This window comes from Mya arenaria, chromosome 8, assembly GCF_026914265.1.
Source record: "Mya arenaria isolate MELC-2E11 chromosome 8, ASM2691426v1".
Lineage (NCBI taxonomy): Eukaryota > Metazoa > Mollusca > Bivalvia > Myida > Myidae > Mya > Mya arenaria.
This window is the reverse complement of record NC_069129.1, coordinates 16,888,766-16,912,414: the sequence shown is the minus strand read 5'-3', so window position 1 is coordinate 16,912,414 and position 23,649 is coordinate 16,888,766. Positions and strand designations below refer to the sequence as shown.

The following is a 23,649-nucleotide window of genomic DNA, read 5'->3' as shown; positions in this document are numbered from 1 at the left end:
CCATATTGTATTTATGTTCTTTTTACTGTGTCATATTATTAAAGATACATGTTGAAACTGTTAATTCTTACCTTAGGAAAAAGGTTTATCCATCCAAAATATGAAAGCTTAAGAAACCACCATGTTTACATGAATCTTCTCCATTTCTTCTACATTTGAATTTCCTACACAGATGAATGTTAACCTGACGCTGATTGGCTTAGACTCTCCAGGAAGCTACATGTATATTGCCTGATCCTTGAATGAACTGATAAGCCCAGGGTGTGATATACCTGGACTCATGGAGAGAAAATTTTGCTTAACATGTAGCAATGGTAAACTTTTCAGCACTTTACCTATTGTTCATTAAGATATAGATGTGCATTGCTATAAAATTAGGATTTTCTACAATTGATATAAATTAAATCATGATTATATTTAGAAATATTACCAAGAAATTACATTTAGTAGAAATATAACAAAATTGGTTTGTTGTATGCAATCATTTATTCAAGCACCAACAGTGTAATTACAAAAATTAATTCTGAAATTAAACATATTTTTTTTCTCAATTTAAGTCATATTAGAAAGAGTTTGAATTGCAGAATATTTTAAATTTAAATGTTAACTTTACAATGAAATAATTAGTTTTTAAAAGATATTCTTATGCACTGCTACTATAAAGATAAAAGTATTTTTAAACTCATTTTCCACTTTCATCTTTTATTCTAGACAAAAACACCTAAGTTTAAATTAACAGCAGTGTATGAAATAAGTTAACTTTTTTTCTACACAATAAGGCTCAGAAAAATTCTATGTTCAATTTTACAGCTGTAATTTGTTTTACAGGTCCAAATAGCACCACTCTGATGTAAATTAAGTCATGAAAGCATTCAAAGTTGAAATTTACAGTCAGATTTTTTTTACACCTGTAAAATAAGAAATCCCGCCTGCGCAATGAGATTACGCCTGTAAATATAAATGCTTTTCCTGCTCAAATTCATTTTCCAGGCGGTTTACACCTGTAAATGTGACTTTACTCCTCATTTACGGGTCTTTTACAGCTGTATTACAGTTGGAATTTTCGTACGAGCAGTCAAAAGTTTTATATTAAGAAGGTTGAAGTTTGCCGTGAAATATTCTGTTTCGCATACAACATCGGAAAGGAGAAACTAAAACGAATTGGTCGCTCTCTTGACAATGATGGATTGATTGCTAGGACTCATGGTAATACCAAAAGACCACCTCATAATGCAATCACATTTGAGGAAAGGGAAAACATAAGAAAGTTCCTCATCTGCTATGCATCTGACAATGCAACGCCCCTTCCTGTAAGACTTCCAAACCACCGCAATAGTAGAGTTGTTGTTGCCATCTGATAAGTCACGAGCAGACGTTCATGTTGAATATGAAAGAAATAGATGGTGCTAGAAGTATTAGTCTTAGTACTTTTACCAGAGTATGGCGTGAGTTTTGCCCACATAAAGTCTTAGCTAAACCAAAAACAGACAACAATAAAACAATACAGTTGAAAGTGTGCTTTGGTTAATGAATTTCTATGCCCTATAGTTTTAGCTGTCTTATGTCATGCTTCCAGATTTTCTAATCTTAAAATTAAAATATAATATGTTAAATTCTATTGATCTATTTTAATTAACATGCTGGATATTGAGTTATCATTTTTTGCATGTCAGTCTGTGTTGCGAAACAGAATGGGACGTTTTATCTTGTTTGAATTCTCTTCTTTGTGAAGGTAAAATTTAGAGTTATTCAACCACGCCAAACTTTTGCGATACTTTAAAAGGCCATAAATGTAAGCATTTCTTTGATTTGCAATCCAATATATACGAATATGATGTAAATTTATATGTTTCTTTATGGGTAGACACGGAAATTTGCAGTCCTTGTTGTGTTTTTGCTGCTTGCTTGAAATTAGATTCGTCCTAGTATGTTTCGTAACAGAATGTAATATTCGCATCCCCGGCTTTTCGTTCGGGATTCATTTTTTGTCGATTCGTCCTAGATGCCTTTCGTACTATTGTGTTAAACGTGTATTACAGTGGGTTACTTGGCTATTTAATGTAAATTGGATTATTACTGATTGTATTAAGCTTCGGGCATTTGGGATTTTGCGCCCTGATTGTGTGTCTTGAATAAGTTATCAGGGCATTATAGTAAATGCGCCCTTTTTTCTATTTTAAGCTTTACGACAATAAACATCGGACCAACCACAGTCTTGCCTTCACATTCCTCGTCCGGTTACAGTAAAGATTTTGGCACTTCGTATCATGGCTTCGGACCCTGGGAGCAGGCATATAGACAACGGTCCAGCAGAGAATGGTGGTCCAGCAGAGAATGGTGACGGTGAATATGAACAGATAGATGGGAGGAGAGTTAGAAGACTTACTGAGAAGGCTCTTGATATATACCATCAGAAAATCGATGATTACGAACATAGACTTGTAGCCACTTGGGACAGTGTAGATGTGGCTCTTAAAGAGTATGTTAACGCTCGTTCACTCAGTGAACTTAAACAATATCAGAGAAATTTATGCATGCTATACGGTGAATATCGAGTGTCCACAAGACACTATTGTGACTATTTAGATAGTGTCCATACTCCTGACAGTATTATGTTGTTAGAAACACAGATTGTGACAGACAGGCATCGTGACGATAAAGTCAACACAGTTCTTAAGCAAACAGATGGACAGATTGAACATTTCAATGAAACGGCTTCATTCTCGGTAAAAAGCAACAATTCTAAAAGAAGTGAAAAATCGGGGTCAAGTCATAGAACAAATTCTTCAAGAAGTTCCAACGTTTCACTAACTACTCAAGCGAAAGCTAAAGCGAGCGCAGCCTTAGCAAGAAAATCAATGATAGAAAAGGAAACGGCCTTGCTCAAGAAAAGAGTGGACATTGAAGGTGAAATTAAAGCGTTAAAAGAGGATGAAATAGTGAAAGTCGCTGAAGCAGAACTTGAAGTATATGAACAAGAAACAATTTGTGATGAATTGCTCAGCTCACATCGAGACATTCCTAATGAGCTTCCAAAAAGTACAAAGAAAGATATAACAAGACAATATGTTGAATCACTTGCTGAACATCAAAGTGTGTCCCAACATTCAGAGAAATCCGTCACAAATGAATTAAATGCAAAGGCCAAAGAGTTTGTGCCTCAAGTTTCAAATAAAGATGTCGCATCAGAACTTTCGCGTTTCCTTCTGCGGAAAGATTTGCTTTTCTCTCGACTTACCAAATTTGATGATAAACCAGAAAACTACCCTGTCTGGAAGACCACATTTCAGAGTGTCATAGAAGAACTTGGTGTTGGTGTGAGAGAAGAACTAGATTTGTTAGTCAAATGGCTAGGTACCGATTCAGTGAAATATGCTGTTAGTGCTCGAGCATCTAGCTCTTCATGCCCCGAAAGTGGTGTAATAAAACTGTGGGACAGACTTGACGAAAGGTATGGGGCACCTGAAATCGTAGAAGCTTCACTAAGAAACAAGATACAGAACTTTCCGAGGTTAGGTGTAAAAGACTCTAAGAAGCTCTTCGAACTTGTGGATATTTTGGACGAAATTCAGAATCACATGAAAAATCCAACATACACAGATTTGCTATCATATATGAACACTTCACGCGGCGTCATACCGATAGTGAACAAACTGCCACATAATTTGCAGGAAAGATGGACTTCCAGAGCAGCAAAGTACAAGGCGAACCGAAATGTTCCCTTTCCGCCCTTCTCATACTTCGTCAACTATGTACGTGAAATAAGTAAAGTGCGAAATGATCCGGGATTCATGTACGAAAGTTACACCAAACCTGTCAACCCTCCGCAACAAAGAAACAAAATGGCTGCATATAAGACAGAGGTATATTCATCAACAGCTGAAAACAGATCGCAGGGAGCGGCAGCCCAAGAGTCTACCCCTATTCAATGCCCATTTCACCACGTGGAAGGTCACACCTTGAATTCTTGTCGTACATTTCAGGGAAAGCCAATTGTGGTTAGAAGAAAGTTTATACGCGACAAGAATATTTGTTTCAAGTGCTGTTTAGAGAGCTCTCATCTTGCGCGGGACTGCAAGAAGAAGGTGCAGTGTAATCGGTGCAAAGGTGCCCATGCAACAGCCTTACATTTTGACATTGCTTCTGGTCATGATAATACCCATGCTGAAAAGACAGAGATGCATGGTGGGGAGAAAGCTCCTAAAAGAACAACGGAAATACGCACTGCATGTGCTCAGGTTTGCGGCCAAGACAGAAGCGGGCGCTCTTGCGCGAAGATCGTCTGCGTGAATGTACACAGAAATGGTGAAGAGAACAGAAAGAAGATGTATGCTGTAATAGACGACCAGAGTAACCGGTCATTAGTAAGACCAGAATTCTTTGACATTTTCCCAGGGAGCTTTGAAGAGATGGCTTACTCCTTAACTTCATGTTCCGGTACTGTTAACACAAGTGGTCGCAGAGCTAGTGGCTTCATAGTAGAAAACCTAGACGGAACGAGGTGGTTTGAGCTTCCACCACTTACAGAATGCACTCAAATTCCCGACATTCGAGCTGAAATACCAACACCTGAGGTAGCAAGAGCCTATCCGCATTTAGAAGATTTGGCCGAAGAAATCCCAGAACTTGATGATCAAGCGCCTATTCTGATGCTCATTGGAAGAGATTTAGCAGAAGCGCATCACATCCTTAAACAGAGACTTGGACCAAATGGGTGCCCATTCGCGCAAGAGCTCAGTTTCGGTTGGGTCATCATCGGTGAAACGTGCCTCGGGAAAGTGCATGTTCCGAAAATGGTGTGTGTAAACAAGACTTACATTCGTGAACCAAACAGAGCATCTATATTTCCTACATGTGAAAATAGTCTCTTGCTTAAAGACCGTCTAACAGATCAATCTTCAGACATTCTGAATGACATTTTTGCCCGTACCCCTGATGATGACAGATTAGGTCTTTCTGCCGAGGATGAGGAGTTTCTCGAAATCATGACAAAAGACTTAAAGAAGTTGCCAGAGGGTTGGTCAGCCCCTCTTCCATTCCGTAACCCGAGACAAAGACTTCCAAATAACAGAAACCAAGCTTTGAAGAGGACGCATTCCTTACAAGCATCATTGAAAAGAGACCCAAAGAAGCAGAAACACTTCCTCGAGTTCATGGCAGGGATTTTCGAAAACAGCTATGCTGAGCCAGCTCCTCCGTTACAGCCTAAAGAAGAATGCTGGTACCTGCCCATTTTCGGCGTGTATAATGCTAAGAAAAAAGACCAAATTCGAGTAGTTTTTGATTCAGCTGCACAATACCAAGGGGCTTCATTGAACTCAGTACTTATTCAAGGACCAAATCTGATGAATAGCCTTTTGGGAGTTTTAATGAGATTTAGACGACACCCTGTTGCAGTTACTGCTGATATACGCCAGATGTTCTTCCAATTCCGCGTGCATGAGACGCACAGAAACTACCTGCGCTTCATATGGTTTAAAGACAACGATCCGGACCAAGAACTGGTAGAGTACCGAATGTGCTCACACGTCTTTGGCAATTCACCTTCCCCGGCTATAGCAGCGTATGGCTTGAAAAAGACTGCAATAGAGATGGAACCTGTTTATGGTACAGACGTAAGAGAATTCGTGGAGAGAGACTTTTATGTAGATGACGGGCTATCCTCTTTTCCTGATGCTACAACAGCTGTAGACCTGGTAACACGGACTCAAAGGGCTCTTCAAGAGGGAGGCAATCTCCGTCTGCATAAGATTGCTTTCAAACAACAAAGATGTGATGAAAGCATTTCCAAAGGCTGACTTGGCTAAAGAACTTCAAGACATAAGCATAGGGTCAGACACTCTACCTACCCAGAGAAGCCTAGGTATGAATTGGAAATTGGAGACAGATTCTTTCACATACAGTGTGTCAAAAGATGAAAAGCCATTAACCCGCAGAGGAGTGCTGTCAACGGTGAACTCGCTGTTTGATCCCTTAGGTTTCGTGGCTCCAGTTGTCAACCAGGGGAGATTGCTGATGCGAGACCTGATACAAGAGACATTAGACTGGGACAAGCCCCTGTTAGAAGTGAACATGCAGCAATGGGATAATTGGAGAAGATCATTGACGGAGCTTGAACAGCTCAATATCCCACGTATGTGTATACCAGTCTTAACGCCACCTGGGAGACAAGAAATTCATGTTTTCTCTGATGCATCAGAGAAAGCAATATCTTCTGTTGCCTACTTAAGAGATGAGAACGCCAAAGGTGTGGTTCAAGTCGGTTTCGTTTTGGGTAAATGTAAGGTTGCTCCACAGTCCGGACATACTATACCTAGGCTTGAGCTTTGTGCTGCCGTGATGGCTGTGGAAATAGCTGAGACAGTATCCGAGCAGATTGGCGTTGCCATAGAGAAGATGAAGTTTTACACAGATAGTCGTGTTGTACTTGGTTATCTTAACAACAAGGTAAGACGGTTCTACATCTACGTGCAGAATCGCATTTCCCGAATACTCAAGTCAACAGCTCGAGAACAATGGCACTATGTTTCCACGGATGACAATCCAGCCGATCAAGGAACATGACCTATTCCGACTGATCAGCTACAGCACAGCAAGTGGATAAATGGCCCAGAATTTCAAAAAAAATTCAGAGCTACAGATCAACACAGATACATATGAGCTACAAGCTGAAGAAGAAGACCGAGAAATTAGACCACTAGTGCAGTGCATGAAGACAGAAACAAGCACAATTCAGAGTCTTGGCCTAAACCGATTTGAAGGCGTCAAGAGCTGGGAACTCATGATCAAAGTGATCGCTTTACTCAAAGGCAAGGCACGCTGTCGAAAGAACGAGTCGGACATTAGTCGAGCTGATTTACTCTTGGAATCGGAAAGGATAATTCTCAGAGAAGTACAGAGGGAAGCGTTTTTCCCCGAGCTGGAGTGCATAGCTTCAAGTCAGAAGCTACCCAGAATCAGTGCTATACAGAAGCTCAATCCCTTCATAGATGAACATGGTTTATTAAGAGTTGGTGGTAGACTGCAACATGCCAGTGAGCTTAGTACAAGTGAGAAGCATCCAGTTATTCTGCCAAAAGGACATTTTGTGAGCAGACTGGTCACCTTGAACTACCATGGAAAGGTTCTACACCAAGGATGCAACTTCACCGAAGGTGCTATCAGATCTGGAGGCTTCTGGGTAATCGGTGTAAAGCGGCTAGTGCGTAGTATCATTCATGAGTGTTTTAAGTGCAAGAAACTTCGCGGCAAAGCAGAGTCTCAGATCATGTCAGATTTACCAGAGGATAGACTATCACCAGGTGCACCTTTCTCATCCGTAGGAGTTGACGTGTTCGGGCCATGGAACGTCATTGCGCGACGTTCTCGTGGTGGAATGGCTCATAACAAACGATGGGCCGTACTGTACACTTGTTTGACTACACGAGCAATACATATAGAGGTGATAGAAGAAGCTCAGCACTTCATCGTTTATAAACGCGACGCGTCGGTTCATCGCGCTTAGGGGACCAGTGCGCTTATTCCGCTCTGACAGAGGAACAAACTTTGTCGGGGCAACTGACTGTATGAAAATTGACGCGATCAATGTGGAGGATGCAACCGCTAAGAAGTTTATGGATTCTAACCGAACTGTGTGGCTGTTCAACTCGCCACACTCATCTCACATGGGTGGGGTGTGGGAAAGACTTATTGGAGTTGTACGTCGAATCCTAGAGTCCATGTTTGCAGATATTCGCGGCGATATTACTCATGAAGTGCTGACAACATTTATGGCCGAAGTCTCTTCCATTGTTAATTCGCGTCCGCTAGTCGCAGTGTCCGCTGATCCAGAATGTCCAACAGTGTTAAGTCCAGCAATGCTTCTTACACAGAAGCCCGCCGAAGAAGGACAATATCTTAGTGAAATCAGTGTGAAAGACATGTATAAAGCACAATGGCGTCGTAGTTCAGTGTTTGTCTGATATGTTTTGGAAACGTTGGAGAACTGAGTTTCTCCAGACACTTCAACAGCGTAAAAGGTGGCCTACGAAACAGAGAGATCTACGCGTTGGTGATATTGTTTTAATGATTGAAGATGACTCTCAGCGAAATAACTGGCCAATGGGTGTTATCACAGAACTATTTCCGAGCCAAGACGGACACATTAGAAAAGTGATGGTCAAAGTCAGTCGCCCTGGCGACTCAGAACTTAGATCCTATGTGAGGCCTGTGAATAAACTTGTGACACTCATCGAGTGTGAAGACCAGTGCTAAATGTTAGGCCGATCTCCAACGCGGTCAAGAGGGTGAGCGATAGAAATGTTCCGGATGCAGATTTCGCGAGTGCAAACTGGCAAGTGCGCCACATATACGCGTCCGAAATGGTGATTCTATTAAGTGAAGTGATAAGTCTAGTCATCAGTGTCAGTGCTACCTAAGTGCTTTAGTGTCAGTGTTTAACTCTTTACATAAGCTTGATTCTCTTATTTGCATTTTATTGTTTGTTTCATGCTAATTATACCCTTATAGCATTAAGTTTTCTAAGAAATTTAATGTAGGCTGTGTCCAAACAATTTGGGGTTTCAAATTGGATCCAATATTATATGGGATCTAATCTGGGTCCAACATGTTTCCTATAGCTTTCAGTATCTTGAGAATCTGTTGCTATATCGCAGAGAGTTAACACTTCTTTCTCGAGTGTTCAGTTTAATTCAATGTGTTATCGCAAGTTTCTACGCATACAAGTCAACGACAGAACTAAACCGCCTGCGTTGGCAATGGAGCAACGCATCCAGATATGCCGCCTTTTCCTGACCATGCCGTGCTAAAGCTACCTAAGACGTTCTGCTGTGAAAATTGCATCAGTTGCTTGTTGTCACGCTTTTATAGTTGGAGTCTGTGTTAGACTTTGCAATCGAGCTTATATGACTGAGAACATTGGGGGTGTATCAATATCATAAACCAGTTGTTAACATTGTTTTTTAAATGGGAATACTGTTTCATACTCTATAAATCTAGTTTAGCCTACTCTATGTTGTGATTATTCATTGAAATAACTACATAGTTATTTCGAAAAGCGATTACAATATATTTTGATCCTATTCAGAGGAAAGACTTATGAAAGGAAACTACACTGTTTGTAGAGATTTATTAGGTATATGTAGTATATATGTACATGTACATCTAAGTATTGTAGTGGTATTTCATACCAGGTGGGGAGTGTTGCGAAACAGAATGGGACGTTTTATCTTGTTTGAATACTCTTCTTTGTGAAGGTAAAATTTAGAGTTATTCAACCACGCCAAACTTTTGCGATACTTTAAAAGGCCATAAATGTAAGCATTTCTTTGATTTGCAATCCAATATATACGAATATGATGTAAATTTATATGTTTCTTTATGGGTAGACACGGAAATTTGCAGTTCTTGTTGTATTTTTGCTGCTTGCTTGAAATTAGATTCGTCCTAGTATGTTTCGTAACAGAATGTAATATTCGCATCCCCGGCTTTTCGTTCGGGATTCATTTTTTGTCGATTCGTCCTAGATGCCTTTCGTACTATTGTGTTAAACGTGTATTACAGTGGGTTACTTGGCTATTTAATGTAAATTGGATTATTACTGATTGTATTAAGCTTCGGGCATTTGGGATTTTGCGCCCTGATTGTGTGTCTTGAATAAGTTATCGGGCATTATAGTAAATGCGCCCTTTTTTCTATTTTAAGCTTTACGACAATAAACATCGGACCAACCACAGTCTTGCCTTCACATTCCTCGTCCGGTTACAGTCTGCATCAATAAAAGTGACTTTTACATTTTACCTAAGCTTTTTTTCATGCCTGTTATGCTTGTAAATACATGTAAACTTTGAGTGTATAAATATTCAAAACATGGATAAAATTCTGAAACGGAATGAAAAGATACCCATGAGATCATTTTATTTTACTTATATATTCCCTTCTAGGCCATCAATTTAAATGTAAAAAATATAAATTTTAGGTGCAGAGTCATGTTCCTTAGATGCAACCGTCCACTACAGCTGGGACAGCAGGTTCATATTCCACACATGATATCCGACATGTTAGTTGATTTTTTTCTATCAAGTACAATCAAATAATCAAATGGATTTTTTTTACTAAATTTAGCAACTTATTGCTAGAGATAATCATTTTTAAAAAGATTTATTGTGGAGTAATTTGCATGATGTATCATACTTGTGAGTGCCTAAGGTTTACTGCAGTAAATGTATGTTTCTACTTAAATGGCTTCATAGTGTATAAATGTAAAGTGTTTATGTTAGAATTCTTTTTACATGATTTAGAATTGAATCTTTTAATATTTAGAAAAAAATGCTGGTTCTAATTACCAGATACTTGGTCAAATTCAATGCTTTTATCTACTGCAGGTTAGACCCCTGTATTTCAAAACTGCCAGGAGATGTGAGGTATATTGGAGTTTGCTGTGAAGGATCTGGTAAGCTAATTTATTGATGACTCACTACTTATATATAAATCTGAATTCATTTTTTCTAACGAGCCTGGGATTGTAAGAGTAAGGAAGTTTGTTGATGCCCCTGAGGAGAAAATTAACATACTGAAAACCTGCCAAGTGGATATTGGTGTTCTGCCAGAGCAGATCTTTGGTGAGGGAATATGTGCTGAAAGGCAATGGTACTTGCATGATGTAATTAGAGACTTTTGCAGATCGGATAATGCTAAAAACACAACATGCCCATTGCCATTAGTTGCAAAAGAAGGCTATTCAAAGGCCAAAAAACTAAAGTTGAGAACACTTTCTCTGTGTGTTTCAGCAAAAAGTTGTAGTTTATTTCTTCTTAAATGTAAGGTTGCTCCACAGTCCGGACATACTATACCTAGGCTTGAGCTTTGTGCTGCCGTGATGGCTGTGGAAATAGCTGAGACAGTATCCGAGCAGATTGGCGTTGCCATAGAGAAGATGAAGTTTTACACAGATAGTCGTGTTGTACTTGGTTATCTTAACAACAAGGTAAGACGGTTCTACATCTACGTGCAGAATCGCATTTCCCGAATACTCAAGTCAACAGCTCGAGAACAATGGCACTATGTTTCCACGGATGACAATCCAGCCGATCAAGGAACATGACCTATTCCGACTGATCAGCTACAGCACAGCAAGTGGATAAATGGCCCAGAATTTCAAAAAAATTCAGAGCTACAGATCAACACAGATACATATGAGCTACAAGCTGAAGAAGAAGACCGAGAAATTAGACCACTAGTGCAGTGCATGAAGACAGAAACAAGCACAATTCAGAGTCTTGGCCTAAACCGATTTGAAGGCGTCAAGAGCTGGGAACTCATGATCAAAGTGATCGCTTTACTCAAAGGCAAGGCACGCTGTCGAAAGAACGAGTCGGACATTAGTCGAGCTGATTTACTCTTGGAATCGGAAAGGATAATTCTCAGAGAAGTACAGAGGGAAGCGTTTTTCCCCGAGCTGGAGTGCATAGCTTCAAGTCAGAAGCTACCCAGAATCAGTGCTATACAGAACTCAATCCCTTCATAGATGAACATGGTTTATTAAGAGTTGGTGGTAGACTGCAACATGCCAGTGAGCTTAGTACAAGGGAGAAGCATCCAGTTATTCTGCCAAAAGGACATTTTGTGAGCAGACTGGTCACCTTGAACTACCATGGAAAGGTTCTACACCAAGGATGCAACTTCTCCGAAGGTGCTATCAGATCTGGAGGCTTCTGGGTAATCGGTGTAAAGCGGCTAGTGCGTAGTATCATTCATGAGTGTTTTAAGTGCAAGAAACTTCGCGGCAAAGCAGAGTCTCAGATCATGTCAGATTTACCAGAGGATAGACTATCACCAGGTGCACCTTTCTCATCCGTAGGAGTTGACGTGTTCGGGCCATGGAACGTCATTGCGCGACGTTCTCGTGGTGGAATGGCTCATAACAAACGATGGGCCGTACTGTACACTTGTTTGACTACACGAGCAATACATATAGAGGTGATAGAAGAACTCAGCACTTCATCGTTTATAAACGCGACGCGTCGGTTCATCGCGCTTAGGGGACCAGTGCGCTTATTCCGCTCTGACAGAGGAACAAACTTTGTCGGGGCAACTGACTGTATGAAAATTGACGCGATCAATGTGGAGGATGCAACCGCTAAGAAGTTTATGGATTCTAACCGAACTGTGTGGCTGTTCAACTCGCCACACTCATCTCACATGGGTGGGGTGTGGGAAAGACTTATTGGAGTTGTACGTCGAATCCTAGAGTCCATGTTTGCAGATATTCGCGGCGATATTACTCATGAAGTGCTGACAACATTTATGGCCGAAGTCTCTTCCATTGTTAATTCGCGTCCGCTAGTCGCAGTGTCCGCTGATCCAGAATGTCCAACAGTGTTAAGTCCAGCAATGCTTCTTACACAGAAGCCCGCCGAAGAAGGACAATATCTTAGTGAAATCAGTGTGAAAGACATGTATAAAGCACAATGGCGTCGTGTTCAGTGTTTGTCTGATATGTTTTGGAAACGTTGGAGAACTGAGTTTCTCCAGACACTTCAACAGCGTAAAAGGTGGCCTACGAAACAGAGAGATCTACGCGTTGGTGATGTTGTTTTAATGATTGAAGATGACTCTCAGCGAAATAACTGGCCAATGGGTGTTATCACAGAACTATTTCCGAGCCAAGACGGACACATTAGAAAAGTGATGGTCAAAGTCAGTCGCCCTGGCGACTCAGAACTTAGATCCTATGTGAGGCCTGTGAATAAACTTGTGACACTCATCGAGTGTGAAGACCAGTGCTAAATGTTAGGCCGATCTCCAACGCGGTCAAGAGGGTGAGCGATAGAAATGTTCCGGATGCAGATTTCGCGAGTGCAAACTGGCAAGTGCGCCACATATACGCGTCCGAAATGGTGATTCTATTAAGTGAAGTGATAAGTCTAGTCATCAGTGTCAGTGCTACCTAAGTGCTTTAGTGTCAGTGTTGAACTCTTTACATAAGCTTGATTCTCTTATTTGCATTTTATTGTTTGTTTCATGCTAATTATACCCGTATAGCATTAAGTTTTCTAAGAAATTTAATGTAGGCTGTGTCTAAACAATTTGGGGTTTTAAATTGGATCCAATATTATATGGGATCTAATCTGGGTCCAACATGTTTCCTATAGCTTTCAGTATCTTGAGAATCTGTTGCTATATCGCAGAGAGTTAACACTTCTTTTTCGAGTGTTCAGTTTAATTCAATGTGTTATCGCAAGTTTCTACGCATACAAGTCAACGACAGAACTAAACCGCCTGCGTTGGCAATGGAGCAACGCATCCAGATATGCCGCCTTTTCCTGACCATGCCGTGCTAAAGCTACCTAAGACGTTCTGCTGTGAAAATTGCATCAGTTGCTTGTTGTCACGCTTTTATAGTTGGAGTCTGTGTTAGACTTTGCAATCGAGCTTATATGACTGAGAACATTGGGGGTGTATCAATATCATAAACCAGTTGTTAACATTTTTTTTTTAAATGGGAATACTGTTTCATACTCTATAAATCTAGTTTAGCCTACTCTATGTTGTGATCATTCATTGAAATATCTACATAGTTATTTCGAAAAGCGATTACAATATATTTTGATCCTATTCAGAGGAAAGACTTATGAAAGGAAACTACACTGTTTGTAGAGATTTATTAGGTATATGTAGTATATATGTACATGTACATCTAAGTATTGTAGTGGTATTTCATACCAGGTGGGGAGTGTTGCGAAACAGAATGGGACGTTTTATCTTGTTTGAATACTCTTCTTTGTGAAGGTAAAATTTAGAGTTATTCAACCACGCCAAACTTTTGCGATACTTTAAAAGGCCATAAATGTAAGCATTTCTTTGATTTGCAATCCAATATATACGAATATGATGTAAATTTATATGTTTCTTTATGGGTAGACACGGAAATTTGCAGTTCTTGTTGTATTTTTGCTGCTTGCTTGAAATTAGATTCGTCCTAGTATGTTTCGTAACAGAATGTAATATTCGCATCCCCGGCTTTTCGTTCGGGATTCATTTTTTGTCGATTCGTCCTAGATGCCTTTCGTACTATTGTGTTAAACGTGTATTACAGTGGGTTACTTGGCTATTTAATGTAAATTGGATTATTACTGATTGTATTAAGCTTCGGGCATTTGGGATTTTGCGCCCTGATTGTGTGTCTTGAATAAGTTATCGGGCATTATAGTAAATGCGCCCTTTTTTCTATTTTAAGCTTTACGACAATAAACATCGGACCAACCACAGTCTTGCCTTCACATTCCTCGTCCGGTTACAGTCTGCATCAATAAAAGTGACTTTTACATTTTACCTAAGCTTTTTTTCATGCCTGTTATGCTTGTAAATACATGTAAACTTTGAGTGTATAAATATTCAAAACATGGATAAAATTCTGAAACGGAATGAAAAGATACCCATGAGATCATTTTATTTTACTTATATATTCCCTTCTAGGCCATCAATTTAAATGTAAAAATTATAAATTTTAGGTGCAGAGTCATGTTCCTTAGATGCAACCGTCCACTACAGCTGGGACAGCAGGTTCATATTCCACACATGATATCCGACATGTTAGTTGATTTTTTTCTATCAAGTACAATCAAATAATCAAATGGATTTTTTTTACTAAATTTAGCAACTTATTGCTAGAGATAATCATTTTTAAAAAGATTTATTGTGGAGTAATTTGCATGATGTATCATACTTGTGAGTGCCTAAGGTTTACTGCAGTAAATGTATGTTTCTACTTAAATGGCTTCATAGTGTATAAATGTAAAGTGTTTATGTTAGAATTCTTTTTTACATGATTTAGAATTGAATCTTTTAATATTTAGAAAAAAATGCTGGTTCTAATTACCAGATACTTGGTCAAATTCAATGCTTTTATCTACTGCAGGTTAGACCCCTGTATTTCAAAACTGCCAGGAGATGTGAGGTATATTGGAGTTTGCTGTGAAGGATCTGGTAAGCTAATTTATTGATGACTCACTACTTATATATAAATCTGAATTCATATTTTTACAGTTTTGAATTGCAATGTGTTCTCTGTCATTATAAGATGTCCTGACATCAAATGTTAAATATTGAGAATTGAATGAGCACTTTTTAGCAATAAATGTTTTACTTCATTCAAACAAACTGATTAAGAATGTAACATTTCCATTGGTCAATAGCCATCATGTACATCTCAAAATCTGGAATTGGATGTGTATCTGAACATTTATTTGGTAAATGTTAGTTATGAGAAATGTTTTAAATGTTTTTGTATTAATGTTGAATGCTGGTGCTGTTAAATTTTGCTTCTGTTGCTGATGATGGTGATGATTAAGAATAGTGATAAGACGGATAAATATTTTTCAGAGAAACAGGTGTTTTACCTTGGTGATGAGGGTGTTGCCCCAGGCAAAGTAGCAAACACAGTTGTCAGCTTCCTCCACCATTACCTTGAAAACTACGGCCTGGGTGAGGCACATGCTCAGTTTCACTTTGACAATTGCCAAGGACAAAACAAAAATAATGCAGTTCTTGGTAATGCTGTGTGGAGAACATTGACAGGTGAGAGTTGTTGTGTTTTAATGAAAAAAAAAATATGTTTCATGATGTAAACTAAATTATGTTATTGCTTTATAATTATCTCATAAGGTTTTCAGTAACACTATAGATGGGTGAAACAGATGTATAGCTTTAAAAGCTTTTGAATTGTTGTACTTTAAAAATAAACAATAGATATAATTCAGTGTTTAATTTGAAATAAAGAGATCTTATTAACAATTAACTATTCTATTCCAGGAGGGCATAAGACAATCCAGTACTCACTGATGCTAGCCGACACCAAAATTGTATGCGACTGGCATTTTGGATTTTGGAAAAACAGATGGAGACACATGGATGCAGAGACAGTTGAGGTATTCAGTGAGTTTGATTTTTACCACACCAATATTTTAAAACAATTACAGACATTAATTACTTACATGTTTTAAGATTGATTGATTTCCTTCTTTTAAAAACAGTTATAAACTAATACGAAGTGGCATGAAGAACATGGGATTTTTTATAGTTAATATTTGAAAATAATCATATATGACTTATGTTATATTAAATTGATTATTATGTAAAATAAGTTCATTTATTATCATGTATATTTAGATATAATAGGTAATTAATAAATTCAATGATGTTATATACTTCATGCAGGCATTTTATAGTGCAAGAGTACTGCTCCGTATAATCACCTTAGTGCAATATCGCAATAACTGGAAATAGAAATAGAAGCAGATATTGAGTTCTTGCACCAAGGTGACAATATAATATGTCATATTGGATCGTTTCTGTCTGAAATTCATTCACCATGTAATGCTTTTCTTCAATACAGGAGGTGGCTTTCACAGTAGCCATGTCATCCCGTAATGGCCACAGCATTCCACATATTGTTGATGGCAACAGCAAACCAGTGTCGTTCTTTCACTGGAGCACCTTCTTCAAAGGCATTTTCAAACCATTGAAGAACATTTTGATATACCATTCGTTTGAGGTATCTTCTAACGAGCCTGGGATTGTAAGAGTAAGGAAGTTTGTTGATGCCCCTGAGGAGAAAATTAACATACTGAAAACCTGCCAAGTGGATATTGGTGTTCTGCCAGAGCAGATCTTTGGTGAGGGAATATGTGCTGAAAGGCAATGGTACTTGCATGATGTAATTAGAGACTTTTGCAGATCGGATAATGCTAAAAACACAACATGCCCATTGCCATTAGTTGCAAAAGAAGGCTATTCAAAGGCCAAAAAACTAAAGTTGAGAACACTTTCTCTGTGTGTTTCAGCAAAAAGTTGTAGTTTATTTCTTGCTACAAACAGATTGGCATGTATTTGTGCAAGTTTTATGTTTTCATTTACATTCAAAAAAAATCTTTCTTTGTGTTACAATGATAAAATATTCATGATTTTAGGAATGCATGGTTTCCATGGCAACCAAAAGAAACACACTTGATTGATCATTGAATACTTATGTATAAACATACGTTTCAATTATGGGAATATCATTGAACAGTTGGCCATCTATAAGTAAAGTATAATGGCATTCATATTTTCTACATAACGGCAGTAAAATGTGCAAGTGTACATTATAAGTCTACATGTTATTAGTTATACATTAATATAGTTTCAATGTTCCTTGCATGCATATGGTTGTTGTCAATTTTATCAAATAAGGCATGTGTCAATGCTTTTCTTGTAAATACATTTCATTCTGTGTCATCTTACAACTCCAAAAGAATGAAATGAGCAAAAAATGAATGATTCTAGGTATAAGTAAGTTGCTATGGTAACCAAATATAACATGTCTTCTTGTTGATTTTAAAAAATAATTGATTTCACCAGACAAGTTGGATCTTTTAAATTATTGCTTGTGTTAAAATAATATGTTTGTGTTTTGATTAATACAAGGATAAGCTGAAATACTTTTGAACAATTAACCTTGTTTAAGAAAAGTGGCAGATTTTCTTTTAAGGGTCTATGGAAAATTGCTGTAAACATTCTATTTTACTACATAGCTGGCTGAAATCTTAATGCTGTACTAAAATATTTCCTGCAAACATAATCTATCAAATTCAAATGTGATTTTATGTATTTCAGCTGTTTTTGCGTTTATTTGGATAAATTTCTCGTAAAAGCATTGTAGTCATGGCAACCGTTTCTATGAAATGTACATGTGGTGTTATATTCTCCATAAATGATGTAATTGATGTTATGATAATATTTCCACAGAAATAAAAATTGTTGTATTCATTTTTAATGGAATACAGACTCTTAAAATCAAGGTAGTTGTATTTACTTATGTTTCCATTTCCTTCATTTTTTTCGCCATTTTATAAAAATAGTGGTATTGCGAAATTTGTCCTCAATCAGTCAATTTTAAAGATATCAGCTTAAAACCTCAGGACTTTATTTCTGAAACATAGCACATTCAGAAAATGTAAAAACCTGAAAATGTCTTTTTTTCCCATTAGGACCCATTTTTGCAGACTTGGTGTTTATTATGTATACTTTATTACATTGAACATAAGCATCAGAGTCGGTCTTTACAATTTGATTATAATGTCCACGGCATCGGTTACACTACAATAAAACAATACCTACTGTTTTTAAATATGGAAATTTTACTAAATATAACGTTTTTCGCCGTAAGTATTTATTATAATATATATATATATATATATATATATATATATATATATATTTGGTTCAGTAAAAAAACAAACTTTGTATAAAGTGACGGAGAGAAGGTTTTTATTTTAATGTGAAAATGCGAAAACCAAAGTAAGATCATTTGAAAATGCGTCTAGTGATGAGGCGAAGCGAAGCAGGCAACAATGCGAAAAAATGCGCAAATTGATGCGAAAATGCGCCGCATAATTACTTAGCTACACCATTTTCACTTTGTGCTTATATCTAACACTGCCAATCGGCACATTTCTAATTGTCACCCCGCCATATGGCGTGTTTTTCGCATTGTCGCATTTCGCCGAGTGCATTAAGAGTTTATTTCATTATTTGACAGATCGTTTTGATGGTTTTGTTTATTTTCATTTCTTAATACCATAAAAGTAAATCATGTTTATCAACATGAGTACAGCCATTTATATCAGATTACGACGGACGAGTGGAACTTAATTGTCAGACTGAATTCAAGGGTGATGGTTTTGGGTAAACAGCACGTGTTAAGACATGTATTGTTCCTTTCATTGTCGATAACGTCACAGCACTCTTTAACGCTTGGTTGTGGCTATCCATAGAAATCAAGAGCTGTTATAATAAGATCGTTATGCAGACAATATAAGGCGCGTTCTTCCGCAAATAACTACTACAAACTGACTACTCATGAAAACGTTGCATAGACGTGTTTTTTCCTCTCACGGAAGTTGCAGTTGACAGTGTCAAGTCCATGCACCCCGATGACAAACTGAACGGAGAAATGACATGAACAAGTATTTTTTTTCTTTTATGCTTTTCTGTAAATATGGTGTATTATCAATGAAAAAACAGCTACTTTAAAATTCAATTGTTTACTTCTATTTTATCAAAACTGACTAACTCAGTTTTCAACCACTAAATTATGTAAAAAAATAATTTGATCTTAAAAAAAAGACTGCATATTTTTGGAAATATCCACAACTTACTTTTATTAGGGAAATGGCAATACCGTTTTTCAAAAGTTTTTGTTTGAAGCTGAATGCTACACTCGAACAGTCTTAATAAAGGGAGAAATGTCTGCTACTTAATTTCTATGCCTGAAACATCTTGTATGACTTGAAAAATACACTTCAGTTGCCCGCAAACATGAAGTTTTAACTAAAAGAACGAAATATTTTATTCTCCTGCGTTTCAGTTTTTGAAAGGTATTCACTTCAAGTATTAAAATCGTATAAATTTATCATTATTATTGTTGTTGTTATTATTATTATTATTATTATTATTATTATTATTATTATTATTATTATTTTTATTATTATAAAGATATTCAGATTCTGTCATCATTTTTTTATCCAATTTAATAATTAAAGTATGATAGTTAATGTTTTAAAAAGAATACTCAAAAATTAAGAAGACGTTGGGGTTTTCATTCCAATGCTTTTCGTTTAAGAACATTTTTGAGCTGTTAAGTAAAAGCATTTAATTGAAAAAAATAGCATCTCCGGCTGAGTTGGTCTCTACATTGTTGTGTCATATTCAATAACAAGGATGGAATCGTTATAATTTATCCGCATGTTACTATTAGCACGGTTATGCTCTCCCCGATATGGGTGGTACTGTAACAACATACTATTAGTTTAAAGCTGCAATCTCACAGATATACCATTTTTATAACTTTTTTTATTTTTTGTCTTGGAAAGAGCAAATTTTTGAATAAATATTTGCAAACCAATGATATAAGATTGCTGAAAAAAATCAGATTGTAGATTATCATATTTCCGTTCGAAAATTAATGTTTTATGACTTAAACCGTAACTAACAGTTCAAGAAAAATGCATAAAACCTAAAAATAAATAACTTAATAATAAAAATCTGCGATCAAATTTTTTCAGCAGTCTTATATAACTGATTTCCATGGATTTTTCATGAATATTAGCAAAAAGTGGCTCGTTTCAAGACAAAAATTAAAAAAAGTTGTCTAAACGATAAATCTGTGAGAGTGCAGCTTTAAGACAAAACAGTTTAAAGTATCTCATGTACAATTATGTACATTTCGGTATCTTGTATCATTGTTATATCAATTGTTAGGGTTTAGTGTGTATAGAATGAATATGTAGGCATAACACCAAAAAGAAATAATACAAACAAGCTTTATTGGCCTTAAACCAAATCATTAACATCCGCATTTTGTTTGATAACGAACACAGTTACAATCTGCAATCCCGTTATCTATAATGTTTAAATAGTCATCTAGTTCAGGTTTAAATATTTGTAATCAGCAAACACTGCTCTATCAAAGATACCAAAAGTATTTGTGGTCACAGATATTATTATGTATTATACGACTATTGAAACGTCTTCTTACAGTTGTAAGCGGACTGTGCATGAGAATTTCGAGTACTCCCACTAGCCGATACATTGTATTTAGAAGGGCCATGATAATACTCTAATGTTTATCTGTCGGAAAATTATTTCTATATATATATGTATATATTTATAAATCTGTATTTATTTATTTATTTATTAATGCATTAATTTGCTCACTAATGGTGTATCACGAAGCACCACCCGGAATTCTGCGCTCATCCGTTACGCTGAGAAATATCAACCCTGACATCTTCTTTAAAGCTGCACTCTCAAATATTTACTATTTGTACAACTTTTTTTCTTTTCTTTTTTTTTTGTCTTGGAGCGTGCCAATTTTTGCGTAAATATCTGCTAATCAATGAAATAAGACTGCTGACAAAATATCAGATCGCAGATTTTCATATTTCCGTTCGAAAACTCCTGTTTTATGGCTTAAGAAAAATGCATAAAACATCAATTTTTGAACTTAAATATAAAATCTGCGATCTAATATTTTGTCAGTAGACTAATTTAACTGGTTTTCATTGATTTTCGCAAAAATTGGCTCGCTCCAGGACATGTTACCCAAACTTCGTTTACTTATATACTATAAACTAAGTAGGACACGAGGCAGGCCAGACGGTGGCCCGGCCTTTTTGGCAAAACTGACTGTAGGGTAGCGTTTACCTGAACTTGATAGATGGTGAACTTTCAGAAAAATGACCAACTTGTGGTCAGACACCACTAAATAAATATCATTTATATTCAATTAGACCAATTAGCACGCAATATAACACTGTTTTCTAGTGCTTTACGACCCTAACGCCATTTATGGGGATGAAGCGCCAGTTGTGTACTTAACATGCACTCGAACTCTGCTTAACTTGTCTGTCTTTACAGTAAGTAGAAATCATATTATTAAACTTGAACAAATATCATTAAACCACACCACTATTTTACATTCAATCATGCATAAAGTACCTAAGTTCACTTTTACACCCTTGCCCTTCCATTGATTAATATCGATAATTTAAAAATCCACATTTTAACATATTTAAACGCCGGAAATCGATCTAAATGTCATAATTCTACTGATGGAAAGCTACAATGGTTAAACAACATCCTGTTTTAAGTTTTTGTATAGCCAATTATTTTTAAGAAACTCAAAGTTCAATTTGAAGTCATGTAGCAAATATTGAAGATTTAAGAGCTCTTTGAATGTAGCCACCCCACGCAGTCAAATTGTGTGTTTTTTCGAAATAGATGGCTAAACCTTAAATTTACGGGCAGACCATATTTTATTTTCGGTAAAAAATAATCGAGTGCTAAACCCTTGGTACGTAAATTATAACTACAGGGTACGAAAGTGTCAAACTTATAACAATAAGTATCATAGTAACTAGACTTCCTTTTTACTTTTCCAACAGATTTGTTTAACTCTGCATTCTAAAACATTGAGGCGAACATCTCTTTTTTCCTATTTTTGCCCTTAAATACACAGAACATAGGGCCTTTAGATTTAAATCAAATTCAGAAAATTTGCAACAAATCTAATCTTTATTATTTTTGTTATTTTTGTAATGATAACCAGATGAGTCTCGGGGTAGAAGCGCTCTGAAGCCCCTATCACACATAGCCGTCTATGGTCGAACCCTAAGCCTCCTACGCCTTGAGGCAATCCTCCGTCGTCGTCTCAGAATAAAACCCAAAGCATCTGCATCATCCTAATCTGAAGGTGATCCCACTACGCTCTTGTCAGAACGCCGAGCGACGGCGTTTGTTTTTGGTATGCTCAAAGTGCGCGCCGTCGTTTGGTGTTCTTTGCGAACCCACCGCGTTCACTGGCGTTGTCACTGCGTTTCAACGGCGATGCTTGCTATTCCACTGCGCACAGATCGGCGTTCTTGATTGTGGAACGCATCCTTAGTGTGGCAGGGGTTCAAGATGATTGACGCTTGCTTTTGTTTGATTAAAAAGTATGATTACATTGTAATATTTGAGTTTCTGATACTCACGTTTTGGCTTTTTTCCTAAGAAAGTGTATGTTTTTTGTTTAGGTTTATAACATGATGTGGATCCGTTAGAAATGCGTTGAAATGACAATGGACCAGACTCTAAAAACGTAATGTGTTTTGTTTGTTTTAAAAATATTCCCTTTTCACTGTCGACCAAGTTTCACTGTCGCTTTGTGATAAATGTAAAACAATGCCTTTTAGAATCACCTTCATCAAGTATTACATATTTAATAAGTGCATACGAAATCATCGTTTGAATTTATATGCAAGATACTGATAACAAAAAAACAATTCGGGGGGCTCTCCCTTTGAAGGTGTTTAACAACTGGAAAGGCTAAACTCAACTTAAACTACTAGTTTTATCATCACCAATTGTGATAGCATTCCTTTACGCTAAAGGCTTCTAAAGTTCATTAGTATTCATGTAATTTATTTTGGTTTCGTTAGTAAAAAAACTCATACAAACTCAGATTTCTTATTAGTGGAGTTGTATTTAAATATAAGAACATCGTGTTAAGAAGCGTTAAAAGTATTTACAAATTAATACTACGTATCCTGTACAAAAATAATCACATAAACATCATTTACCAAGTCTCTTTGTTCACGTTAATATATATTTATGTATACATATATTGTCATGTGGTTGTGTGCTGATAACAAATATTAATGATATAAAGACATCGACAAACACAGATAGACACTATATTGTTAGGGAGGATCGAAACTAGACTCAAATGGCGAATGTTAAGGTTAAGGATCTACTTAAGAATAAAAAGAAAAAGAATTATGTTTCTTGTATGATAGCTCTTCATAAAACCGCAGAAGCCGTGTCACCTTTTACCGATGGAATACTTCAACAACTTCATCAGCAAATTTCACAACAACTAGGCGGTCAAAACCTTTGCCAACAACAATGCAGCCGGACTATCCGAGATGTTAACAAGTGAGACTTTTTTATATAAATGTTAACATTTACGAGTGTTTGGATCTGCACTTTTTTAATAGAATAAAACGAACCAAATATTACAAACGTTTGCAAATGCGTATTTAACGCCCATGTTTCCACCATGGCTCAACG

At 37.0% G+C, this 23,649-nt stretch overlaps 3 protein-coding genes across 9 annotated transcripts; all 3 read left to right on the top strand.

Annotated features, from left to right (window-relative positions):
* Positions 1–1,728: 1,728 nt before the first annotated feature.
* LOC128244008 (uncharacterized) lies at positions 1,729–5,798 on the top strand. Its single transcript, XM_052962025.1, has 2 exons — positions 1,729–1,792; positions 2,182–5,798. Exon 2 carries the CDS (start codon positions 2,268–2,270, stop codon positions 5,796–5,798), a length of 3,531 nt encoding a protein of 1,176 aa, XP_052817985.1. The 5' UTR covers positions 1,729–1,792; positions 2,182–2,267.
* Positions 5,799–5,865: 67 nt separating this feature from the next.
* Positions 5,866–6,564, top strand: LOC128244007 (uncharacterized). Its single transcript, XM_052962024.1, has one exon. It carries the CDS (start codon positions 5,866–5,868, stop codon positions 6,562–6,564), a length of 699 nt encoding a protein of 232 aa, XP_052817984.1.
* A 2,106-nt stretch (positions 6,565–8,670) lies between these two features.
* On the top strand, positions 8,671–17,816 carry LOC128242435 (uncharacterized). 7 transcript variants are annotated; one of them, XM_052959582.1, is made up of 10 exons: positions 8,671–9,314; positions 9,703–9,780; positions 9,977–10,057; positions 10,383–10,450; positions 14,237–14,314; positions 14,511–14,591; positions 14,918–14,985; positions 15,382–15,576; positions 15,811–15,926; positions 16,394–17,816. In XM_052959582.1, the coding sequence occupies exons 6-10, from the start codon at positions 14,521–14,523 to the stop codon at positions 17,006–17,008; spliced, it is 1,065 nt and encodes a 354-aa protein (XP_052815542.1). In that variant the 5' UTR covers positions 8,671–9,314; positions 9,703–9,780; positions 9,977–10,057; positions 10,383–10,450; positions 14,237–14,314; positions 14,511–14,520; the 3' UTR covers positions 17,009–17,816. The 7 variants fall into 7 exon arrangements, 6 of the variants coding, with proteins under 6 accessions (XP_052815542.1, XP_052815547.1, XP_052815544.1 ...); XM_052959587.1 differs by having other exon boundaries at positions 15,811–15,933; XM_052959584.1 differs by lacking the exon at positions 9,703–9,780.
* The last annotated feature ends 5,833 nt before the right edge of the window (positions 17,817–23,649 follow it).